Raw genomic sequence first — 12,113 nt, 5'->3', positions numbered from 1 at the left:
TTTCACCAGACTTACAGAATGGGCAGAGTTTTACCAGACTTACAGAATGGGCAGTTTCACCAAACTTACAGAATGGGCAGAGTTTTACCAGACGTACAGAATGGGCAGTTTTACCAGACCTACAGAAAGGGCAGAGTTTCCCCAGACGTACAGAATGGGCAGAGTTTCCCCAGACGTACAGAATGGGAAGGGTTTCCCCAGACTTACAGAATGGGCAGTTTCCCCAGACTTACAGAATGGGCAGAGTTTCCCCAGACTTACAGAATGGGCAGTTTCACCAAACTTACAGAATGGGCAGAGTTTTACCAGACTTACAGAATGGGCAGAGTTTTACCAGACCTACAGAAAGGGCAGAGTTTCCCCAGACTTACAGAATGGGCAGGGTTTCCCCAGACAAACAGAATGGGCAGTTTCCCCAGACTTACAGAATGGACAGAGTTTCCCTAGACTTACATAATGAGCAGAGTTCCCCCAGACTTACAGAATGGGCAGTTTCACCCAACTTACAGAATGGGCAGAGTTTTCCCAGACTTACAGAATGGGCAGAGTTTCCCCAGACTTACAGAATGCGCAGTTTTACCAGACTTACAGAATGCGCAGTTTTACCAGACTTACAGAATGGGCAGTTTCCCCAGACTTACAGAATGCACAGAGTTTTACCAGACTTACAGAATGGGCATTGGGTATTTTCTTAGCATCCCATGTTCCATCTCCTGAAAACAGAAAAGTCACAATTAACAATCATTAACGAAAATCTAGTTGTCTATGTGTGCATTTTTATCAATTCACTTTTTGTTCATTTTTCTGACCCGGGCAGGGTTTGACATTAACTTTTTTGAGCACTAGACCAGTCAGGCTACTTCAAATGATTTTTACTAGAACTGACCTTGCATCCACTAGCCCTGACCAACTTTCCAGAAAAAACTGATAGTTTCTCCATATTTAAATACTTAATTCAAATTACAAACGTTAAGTTTGAACTAAAACATATTCAATTGTCTCAAAAAAATCTTCAATCGAGCTTCATTCAATTTGATGCTTTTATTTTCAAAACATTTTCGTTTCTTTAAATTCTACCCGTAACAGAAATTCTTTAGCTCGTTTAGAATAAAATGACCTCAACCGTTTTTATTTTCTTAAATTTCTATTTCATAAGCCCTGCTTTGTTTCTTCCCAACCTTTTCCTCTTTTTTTCTCTTGGGACATCTTTCCTTGAGGACGAGACGTCGTATTTGAATAGAGACATTCCCGCACAGGTCAACACCAAAAAATGACTGTTTATGACGTAATTTATTAATTTGATAAACACTTTCTTATAAATATTTAATTCAATTAAACCGTTTTTTTTAAAATGAAAATTAATTCAATTTATATCTATTTATCCGAAACATAACTTTACACACATTAACATCGAGGAGATGTTGTAAAACATCACTTCCGACTGCAACTTATCTATTAAAACTAAAAATAGAGATCATGTCATCACGCAGTTCAAAATTGCTCTCAAACTCTTTAGAGTTATTTTTTAAGTTAAGAATAAAATATCTTATTTCTTGTTTACTTTTTCAACATGACCAGTCAGACTAGAAAATCGACACTTTACCCGACCGGACCTATCATTCAGTAGACTCTGTCGGTCAGATGTGCCTTAATGTCAAACCCTGCCGGGTTCGATCTTCGCTGTCAGCATTGGTTGTGTGTGCGAGTGTACAGTATATTTGGTTGTCTGTGAAAGGGTACAGTGATTTTGAAAGGGTACAGTGATTTTGGTTGTGTGAGATGGTACAGTGATTTTGGTTGTGTGTGAGAGGGTACAGTGATTTTGGTGGTGAGTGAGAGGGTACAGTGATTTTGGTTGTGTGTGAGATGGTACAGTGATTTTGGTGGTGAGTGAGAGGGTACAGTGATTTTGGTTCTGTGTGAGAGGGTACAGTGATTTTGGTTGTGTGTGAGAGGGTACAGTGATTTTGGTTGTGTGTGAGAGGGTACAGTGATTTTGGTTGTGTGTGAGAGGGTACAGTGATTTTGGCTGTGTGTGAGAGGGTACAGTGATTTTGGTTGTGTGTGTGAGAGGGTACAGTGATTTTGGTTGTGTGTGAGAGGGTACAGTGATTTTGGTTGTGTGTGAGAGAGGGTACAGTGATTTTGGTTGTGAGTGAGAGGGTACAGTGATTTTGGTTGTGTGTGAGAGGGTACAGTGATTTTGGTTCTGTGTGAGAGGGTACAGTGATTTTGGTTGTGAGTGAGAAGGTACAGTGATTTTGGTGGTGAGTGAGAGGGTACAGTGATTTTGGTTGTGTGTGAGAGTGTACAGTGATTTTGGTTGTGAGTGAGAGGGTACAGTGATTTTGGTTGTGTGAATGAGAGGGTACAGTGATTTTGGCTGTGTGTGAGAGGGTACAGTGATTTTGGTGGTGAGTGAGAGGGTACAGTGATTTTGGTTGTGTGTGTGTGAGAGGGAGCAGCGATTTTGGTTGTGTATAAGTGAGAGGGTACAGTGATTTTGGTTGTGTGTGTGTGAGAGGATACAGTGATTTTGGTTGTGTGTGAGAGGGTACAAAGATTTTGGTTGTGTGTGAGAGGGTACAGTGATTTTGGTTGTGTGTGAGAGGGTGCAGTGATTTTGGTTGTGTGTGTGAGAGGGTACAGTGATTTTGGTTGTGTGTGTGTGTGAGAGGGAATAATGATTTTGGTTGTGTGTGAGAGGGTGCAGTGATTTTGGTTGTGTGTGTGTGAGAGGGAATAATGATTTTGGTTGTGTGTGAGAGGGTACAGTGATTTTGGTGGTGAGTGAGAGGGAACAGTGATTTTGGTTGTGTGTGAGAGGGTACAGTGATTTTGGTTGTGTGTGTGTGAGAGGGAACAATGATTTTGGTTGTGTGTGAGAGGGTACAGTGATTTTGGTGGTGAGTGAGAGGGAACAGTGATTTTGGCTGTGTGTGAGAGGGTACAGTGATTTTGGCTGTGTGTGAGAGGGAACAGTGATTTTGGCTGTGTGTGAAAGGGTACAGTGATTTTGGTTGTGTGTGTGTGTGAGAGGGTACAGTGATTTTGGTTGTGTGTGAGAGGGTACAGTGATTTTGGCTGTGTGTGAGAGGGTACAGTGATTTTGGTTGTGTGTGAGAGGGTACAGTGATTTTGGTTGTGTGTGAGAGAGGGTACAGTGATTTTGGTTGTGTGTGTGTGAGAGTGTACAGTGATTTTGGTTGTGTGTGAGAGGGAACAGTGATTTTGGTGGTGAGTGAGATGTCACAGTGATTTTGGTTGTGTGTGAGAGGGTACAGTAGATAGTGTGGTCGAAGAACAAAGAACACATTCATGCACACATGTTCTCGTCATTCGCGACTCTTAGAACGAAGCACGAGAACAACAGGAACAGCGACATCGAATGCACTTCTTGTCTTACTTGAGCTTGATGTATTGAGATTTTTCGGTACATTTCTAGGTTTTACCTGAGCTTAATGTATTGAGATTATTCGGAACATCTCTAGGTCTTACCTGAGCTGGATATGATGGAGATGGAACCATCAGAACTCCCACATGCCAACAGGAGGCCAAACTCATGAGGGGCAAAGTTCACAGAGTTCACTAGAAAGAAACAAGATGTGTTTGTGAAACACTAATGCTCCCAATAATGGTCCATTCCAAAGATGGCCAAGGTCACAAGGACAAATTTTTTGGTACCAGTAGAGAGATTTTGTCACAAGAAATGCTCATGTGCAATATGAAAGTTCTAATATTTACCATTTAGAAGTAGTGACCAATGTCAATTTTTTCAAAAGTAGGTCAAATGTCAAGGTCAAAAGGTTTAGTACCCATGGAAAGGTCTTGTCACAAGGAACACTCATGTGAAATATCAAAGTTCTAGCACTTACTGTTCAAAAGTTATTAACAAGGTTAAAATTTGAGACAGGATGACAGAATTACAGAATGACAGACAGGACAAAAACAGTATGCCCCCCGATCTTCGATCTTGGGGGACATAAAAATTAGATTCTGACTGCATCCTGTTTTAAATGGAGGTATGAAAGGCATTCTTAATATTTCCATTAATCAGTGCTGTTCATTTAAAGTCTCAGTCTGAAAGACTAAATATCTTACACTCATACATTAATTTACAAAGTGTCACCTATGTACAATTGTGTTTTTTTCTATGAACAGAAGTATCACTATTAAACATTCCTTAAAATTGCAATACATTGCAAGATGCACAATGGCGGGTACCTGAAATAGTGAGGATTTTTGGCGGGATGATAAATATGGCTTATTTTAGCGGTTAGATAGCTTTCTGCCAAAATTTCACTTGCCAAATATGCACCTAATTGCGACTTCAGTATAAATTGCAAGAGAGATAACTCCTTGTCTCAAGCTCAGCTCAAAATTGTGGGACAAAGAAAATATTTCCAATATATCTGAGGATTCGAGGGTAAAATATTTAAAGAATAAGTGGTCGGGATTTTTGGATCACTTCGACATATATACATGGTATTTGAGATGTCAGTGTTCGAGATACTGAAGTAAACTGTCTATATTTTTTTCTATAAATTTACCATCCCCTTAAAGTTTAGAATTTTTTTAACAGTCAAATCAAAATTGCAGCCAGATATATTGAGCTCTACTAGAGATGGAAAAATCTCGTAAGTTTTCCCACAATCCCTCGAAACTCGGAAGTTTTCGTACAATCCCTTTCACCGCAGCTTATTGAGAATCTGTGCTTTTTCTGCAGTCCTGGTTCTAATTTCTATGATTACCCGAGGAGTCCTGGTTCTAATTTCTATGATTACCTGAGGAGTCGTGGTTCTGATATTCGTAGAGCTTTCCCCATGATCCATTTGTCTCTTTCCAGATGATAACCTTTCTATCATAACTGCATGAAGCAATCAAATTTCCAAACATAGGGTGAGCCCAGGCAAGCTGCCATACAGGTCCGTCGTGACTAAAAGACAAAAAGTAACACTGTTCATAAAACTTCGAATTTAACAAGAAGCTCACAGGCTCCAACAATCACCTGCTGTTCATAAAACTTCGAATTTAACAAGAAGTTCACAGGCTTCAACAATCACCTGCTGTTCATAAACTAAGACAAAACATCCACGATTTTATCTAGACCCTTGTTTACACTAAACCATTATCCAGAGACAAAACATCCACGATTTTATCTAGACCCTTGTTTACACTAAACCATTATCCATATATAGACAGAACATCCAAGCTTTTATCTAGCCCCTTAATGTTACTACACATTCTACACATTTCATATTTAAGGAGAACTTTTCAGGATGAAGATGTAAGTTCGTAAAGACTTAGAAAGAAGTGGGGGGGGGGGGGGGGGGGGGGGGGGTTGATGCTCAAATTACAACACTGCAGATCACAATATCTCATAAGAAGTGTATAAATAGCTGATCTCTGACGATTATTGTTAGACTTATGACTTAGACTATATATAAAGGATTTATGTAGGGATTCTTTTCAGTTAGGAGAAGGGTGTTTTTCAAGACAGAAGTGAGAAATATTCACTTTTTGTCAAAAGGGGAGTGGTATCATTTTAATAGTGGCTGTAAAAGAAAACATGATAAATCCCTGGTAAGATAAAATAATACTCAGTAAAGGAAGAAAACCACATGTTAAAGCAACAGTTTAAAAGAGTGATGACCTTGACCTCAATTCAGAATCAAGATAAACAAACCGGTCATAAGGAGTTATTTTACCAGCCTGAGGTGCCAGAGAGAGAGAGGGTGGGTGGGGTGTGTGTGTGGGGGGGTGGGTGGGTGGGTGGGGGGGGGGGAGGGTGATTTACAAACACGTTATAATGGTCACTTATTTCTGTGGGATTAAATTTACTTGGCTGAAGTGCTGTCCATTTTGGTAGATCTTTTTCATAGAAAGGTTCAAATTGTTATGTTCACCAAAAAAGAAAGCAAAATCAATATATGCACCCAGGGGTGCATGAGCCGAGTTGCATGGGATACATTGTAAAGTCAGGAATGATGTGGCATATTTATAATTGTGAAGAACTAATTTCAGTTTTAAACTTTTCGAGTTACCGTTCAGAAACCATATTTGTCAAGTTTTGAATCTATTTTCGGTCACTGTGACCTTGTCCTTTGACCTTTTTTGTCCAAAATCAATAGGGGCCTTGCTTTGCTGGTATCCAACACTATATCCAAGTTTCATTGATTCAAATTAAAAATTTTCGAGTTATCCTCCTGAAACCAATTTTTTTTAAAATTTTAAATCTATTTTCAGTCACTGTGACCTTTGACCTATTTTCTTCAAAATCAATAGGGGTCTTCCTTACCTGATACATAACAATATCTTTAAGTATCATTTGATTCGAATTTAAACTTTCTGAGTTATCATCCGGAAACCAAATATTTCTGAAATTTTCATTCTATATTCGGTCACTCTGACCTTGACCTTTGACCATTTTTCTCCAAAATTAATAGGGATCTTCCTTACTTGGTACATAACAATATCTTGAAGATTCTGATTTAAATTTTCCGAGTTATCATCCGGAAACCAAATATTTCTGAAATTTTCATTCTATATTCGGTCACTGTGACCTTGACCTTTGACCATTTTCCTCCAAAATTAATAGTGATCTTCCTTTCCTGATACCCAACAATACATCAAAGTTTCATTTGATTTGCATTTAAACTTTCTGAGTTATCATCCAGAAACCAAGTTTTTCTGAAATTTTCATTCTATTTTCGGTCACTGTGACCTTGACCATTTTTCTCCAAAATTAATAGGGTCTTCCTTACCTGGTACCCAACAATATATCAAAGTTTCATTTGATAAGATTGTAAACTTTTCGAGTTATCATCCGTAAACCAATTGTTGACACCCAACTGCCCACCCGCATCACCAAACCAATAGCAATGCAGAAAGATTTAGACCACAATCAACATTACTGCCTACAGCACTCACTCTCTGAGTTCCATTATAAACGTCTGCTGCCCGCCTACAATACTCACCCTCTGAGTTCTGTTATAAATGTCTGCTGCCCGCCTACAACACTCACCCCCTGAGTTCTGTTATAAATGTCTGCTGCCCGCCTACAACACTCACCCCCTGAGATTTGTTATAAACGTCCGCTGCTCGCCTACAACACTCACCCCCTGAGTTCTGTTATAAATGTCTGCTGCCCGCCTACAACACCCACCCCCTGAGATTTGTTATAAACGTCTGCTGCCTGTCTACAACAATCACCTCCTGAGTTCTGTTATAAATGTCTGCTGCCCGCCTACAACACTCACCCCCTAAGTTCTGTTATAAATGTCTGCTGCCCGCCTACAACACTCACCCTCTGAGATCTATAAAAAAAACGTCTGCTGCCCGCTAACAACACTCACCCCCTGAGTTCTGTTATTAACGTCTGCTGCCCGCCTTTGACATCAAATATTTTGATGGATCGGTCCGATGAACAAGTGGCTAGCTTCGTTCCATAGTAATCCAGCTGAGCATCATGCTAATAAGAAATAATTAACATTAATTATATTACATATTAAATATATTATCATATCAGATTACGAATAATTAATATCAAACATCGTTATCTGATTACAAATAATTAACAATAAACATCATTATCTGATTACGAATAATTAACATTAAACATCATTATCTGATTACGAATAATTAACATTTACGAATAATTAACATTAAACATCATTATCTGATTACGAATAATTAACATGAAACATCCCATCTGATAGTAACATAAACTGTTTACGAATAATTAACACTAAATATCATGATATCTTCATGCATGGTCTCCCTACACATTCTCAATCAACATGATATCATGCATTGTCTCACTATATATTCTCAATCAACATGATAATATCACGCATTGTCTCATTACATATTCTCATTCAACATGATATCATGCATGGCCTCACTACACATTCTCAATCAACATGATAATATCACGCATTGCCTCACTACATATTCTCAATCTCTGTCACTTACAATCATGTCCTCGTGTGAGGTGTCTATCGAGTTGATGACGGAGACCTGAAAGTAAAAGTAGCGTTTCTTGTTTAAACATACACTTCATATATACGTTGAATAACTCAAAGTAAAAGTAATGTTACTTGTTTAAACATACACTTCATACATTGTCTAACTGTCTAATTTTTAATGTGCATACAAACTGCAAATGATCAGTTAGAACACACTGACAATGATCAGTTAGAACACACTGACTTCGTTTAGCTATGTACACAGGACCTCGGTTTTTACGGTCTCATCCAAAGGACCGCCCCATTTTGTCCCCTCTCACAACAAGCAAGGATTACTGAGGACCTATTCTAACCCCAATCCCCACGGAAATCTAATTCTAATAGCTTGATATTAAAAGTCATAAACTGATAAAGCTAGAATCAATGAAGACAAAATAATGTACATGTAGGAAGAATTTGTTTAAGGACAATCCCTTAAGGTCTCAAGAATTAGCTGAAAAAACCAAGTCTGGTGAAATTTTAATTTTCTAACAATATCTTGAGACCAAAGGGGCTAGTCTTCACAATTATGTAGTTTGATTACATAATGTCAGGAAGCAAAATTCAAAACAGTACAGTAACGTAAATGAATAACTGGGGGAGGGGGGGGGTAACATGTGATAAAAAGAATCTCCCCCATGATTTGTGGTTTGATATGTTTTATATCCAACTTGTGAGTCTTCTATCTACGAGCCTTAGCTAACAGTAACCCTAACCATCACCAAGGCTCGGGGATAGAAAACATACAACTCATTGAATATAAATCCATCAAACCATAAACCATGGGAGATCCTACATATATCACATTTCTGAAGGGATATCCTATATATATCACATTTCTGAAGGGAGATCCTATATATATCACATTTCTGAAGGGAGATCCTATATATATATCACATTTCTGACGGGAGATCCTATATATTTATTTTTACAAACAATTGATAATTTCAAGGAACATATAGCTTGTGATGGGGCTGATTATCGATGAAATTCAAAAATCATAATCGATTAAATAAAAGATCAAAAAAAATCACATGACGTAATCACAAAATAACTACGAATAACTTGATATTTTTTCAATGAAATCAATATTACAGCACGAAAAAATGGAAACAATCGCCAATGAATGATGATACAAATACTGACAAGAGTATCATTGTCAGCCACTCAGTATACAATGAATGATGATACAAATACTGACAAGAGTATCATTGTCAGCCACTCAGTATACAATGAATGATGATACAAATACTGACAAGAGTGTCATTGTCAGCCACTCAGTATACAATGAATGATGATACAAATACTGACAAGAGTATCATTGTCAGCCACTCAGTATACAATGAATGATGATACAAATACTGACAAGAGTATCATTGTCAGCCACTCAGTATACAATGAATGATGATACAAATACTGACAAGAGTGTCATTGTCAGCCACACAGTATACAATGAATGATGATACAAATACTGACAAGAGTGTCATTGTCAGCCACTCAGTATACAATGAATGATGATACAAATACTGACAAGAGTGTCATTGTCAGCCACTCAGTATACAATGAATGATGATACAAATACTGACAAGAGTATCATTGTCAGCCACTCAGTATACAATGAATGATGATACAAATACTGACAACTGATTATTTCTGTGATAATTGATTACAACATTTTACAATTTCCCATCACTACATCAAGCTCCTGATAATGTATACTCAAGGTATAGGTCTGCAATGAATAATCGAAAACCAAGAGTCACGTTGTTTGGATTGGGGTTGGTTCCATTTTTCCAGATTTCAATTAGGGTCAGGTTTTTATGACAGTATCATCATTAGAAATTCGTTCAAACAACATGGAGCAGGGATTTTTATAGGGTCTGTAGAGGGCCAAAATTCAGCCCTAATCCAACTGCTGAAAAGCAAGTGTTTTTCCCAAAATGATGCCTAAAAATTCCCAAATGATGGATGCTTTGATGAGAATAAGCCATGAGGGGCCATCGTACCTCAGTGTCACTCTGTTGCATAACATTTTTGACAGTTTTTTCTTTGCCAAAGACCGAAAATTATTGATTGATGTTTTCCGCCACACTCAACAATTTTTCAGTTATCTGGTGGTGCCCAGTTTTTATTGGTGGAAGAGAGAACCCAGATACAATGTACCTGGGAGGAGACCACCGACCTTCCGAAAGTAAACTGGGAAACTTTAATAAAAAAAAAAATAAAAATTCTCACTAACCGGCGCAAGCGGGATTCGAACCCGTGCCGACAGAGGTGAGAAGCCATGTGATTTTGAGCGCGATGCTCTAAGTACTCGGCCAAGGAGGACCGAAAATTAAAGCTTGTTTAAGCCACATTGATAATGAAATATCAAATGGTTAACTTTTTGCTGGTTTTTCTTATTTATTTGTATGCAACGAATTTCCCAATTTCAATCAAATATCGCTATTTTTCACAAACTTGAAGGCCTTGGCCCCTGGCTTCAATGGGTAAAAAAATCCCTGTGGAGTCTAAGTCTATTGTGTTGCTGTATTTTGATATATTGTGGACACAACATGAATTATATATATGTCACATTTGAAATACGCCACATGATCAACACAGTCAATGACAAAACATTGATAATGAACACATGGAATAGAAAGGAGATGCAGTGACAATGCTGCTTCTGGACAGATTCTACTACCAAGGATGTCAGTCTAAATCAGATTCTACATCCGAGAGTAATCATTGTAACTAAATACTAATAGTACCAAGGATGTCAGTCTAAACCAGATTCTACATCCGAGAGTAATCATTGTAACTAAATACTAATAAAGGTTTTTGATTTTAACTTGTATATCAAAATTTTAAACTAGATATAAAGAGTATAGAACCAAACTGAAATACCCAAATCTGAATTAAAAATCTGGAACCAACCCAACCCAAAATTTTTGGAACCGTGACAGCCCTATTACACACACGTTCACACAATGTAAAGTGAACCGTAACAGCTCTAACTCACGGTCACACAATGTAAAGTGATTTCATTTTTTATCACATTATGTAGCTTATAGACACATTTCTTAATTTTCTTAACACATGCACACCATAAGTCTAAAAGTTTAAGTTTTTAGAACCACAAAATCACAACTCGGATTACGTCAGCCTGCTTTTCTCTTAACTGGTTCCCTATTGTGACAGCTCTCAAGACCAGTTAACGTAAATCCGGGACAAGGGACATGTTGAAAATGGATTAAAAGCAAGTAAGTGTTGATTTCCTTATGACACTTTTGTGCATTACTGTTAAATGTTTGAAAACAAGTTGTCTATTGCGTAAATCCAAATACATCTGAGTTGAAACATCGGTCGAAGCATAAACCATCACCGAGTCCGGCATTTACAAGTTTACCAGAATCAAAACATGAATGCTTGCGAAGAGAAGTCGATGAAGGCTATGCCTCTCGACTTCTCTAAAGAGAATACTACACAATCCAGCACCACAGTCAGTGGTCAAAAAGTTTTTCGTAAAAAAAAAATGACCTCAATCAAAATTTTGTTTCAACCACAATAAAAGTACCTTTCTTTTTCTTCTCCCTTTTAGAAATAACAAACGTACGATCACACGTACCAAAGTACAAAACACTTCACCACTGAAAATGTTTTACTACATTCTGACTCCATGAGATTTTTCAAGATGAAACTATCAAATGGAAAATACATCAATATGCATATGGCTTACTTACCATTTCTATAATTTGACTGAACAATGCGAAATGTTTTAATTATTGGCCGTTAACCCGTTTAAAATAAATTCTTGCCGGTAAAACCGTAAATCGTGTAAAAACGGACGTGGCATTCACTTCCGGGTCGTCTGTATACATTAGCTCGTTCTTTGGACATGTCGCCATGATTTCACAAATGAAAACAATAAATCGTATAATTAAAGTACTGAAAGTACTGGGAAGCGCTGGGCTTAGCTTATAATGATGCTGTATGGATATTCAAGTTATGATAGTACGATTAACATATCAAAACAAAATGGTCAAGCTGCAATTGCTAAGTAAAGGAAAGAATAATATATTGGAAGTTTGGAACACTTTTCTAAACAAGTATAAATGCATGCTA

At 37.7% G+C, this 12,113-nt stretch overlaps 1 protein-coding gene across 1 annotated transcript in view; it reads right to left on the bottom strand.

Moving 5' to 3' along the window:
- LOC125655071 (protein SEC13 homolog) overlaps nucleotides 1-11,870 on the bottom strand; it is an 18,818-nt gene extending 6,948 nt beyond the window's left edge. The window contains exons 1-6 of the mRNA XM_048885227.2: nucleotides 11,732-11,870; nucleotides 7,975-8,019; nucleotides 7,356-7,471; nucleotides 4,785-4,936; nucleotides 3,499-3,588; nucleotides 670-713 (exon numbers count right to left, since the gene is read on the bottom strand). Coding sequence (XP_048741184.1) covers nucleotides 670-713; nucleotides 3,499-3,588; nucleotides 4,785-4,936; nucleotides 7,356-7,471; nucleotides 7,975-8,019; nucleotides 11,732-11,734 — 450 coding nt within the window. The 5' untranslated portion in view covers nucleotides 11,735-11,870. The remainder of the gene's footprint in view (nucleotides 1-669; nucleotides 714-3,498; nucleotides 3,589-4,784; nucleotides 4,937-7,355; nucleotides 7,472-7,974; nucleotides 8,020-11,731) is intronic.
- Between the last annotated feature and the right edge of the window lie 243 nt (nucleotides 11,871-12,113).

This window comes from Ostrea edulis, chromosome 7 (genome assembly GCF_947568905.1).
Source record: "Ostrea edulis chromosome 7, xbOstEdul1.1, whole genome shotgun sequence".
Classification (NCBI taxonomy): domain Eukaryota; kingdom Metazoa; phylum Mollusca; class Bivalvia; order Ostreida; family Ostreidae; genus Ostrea; species Ostrea edulis.
The sequence above is the reverse complement of the archived record's forward strand: the minus strand, read 5'-3'. Positions and strand labels throughout refer to the sequence as shown.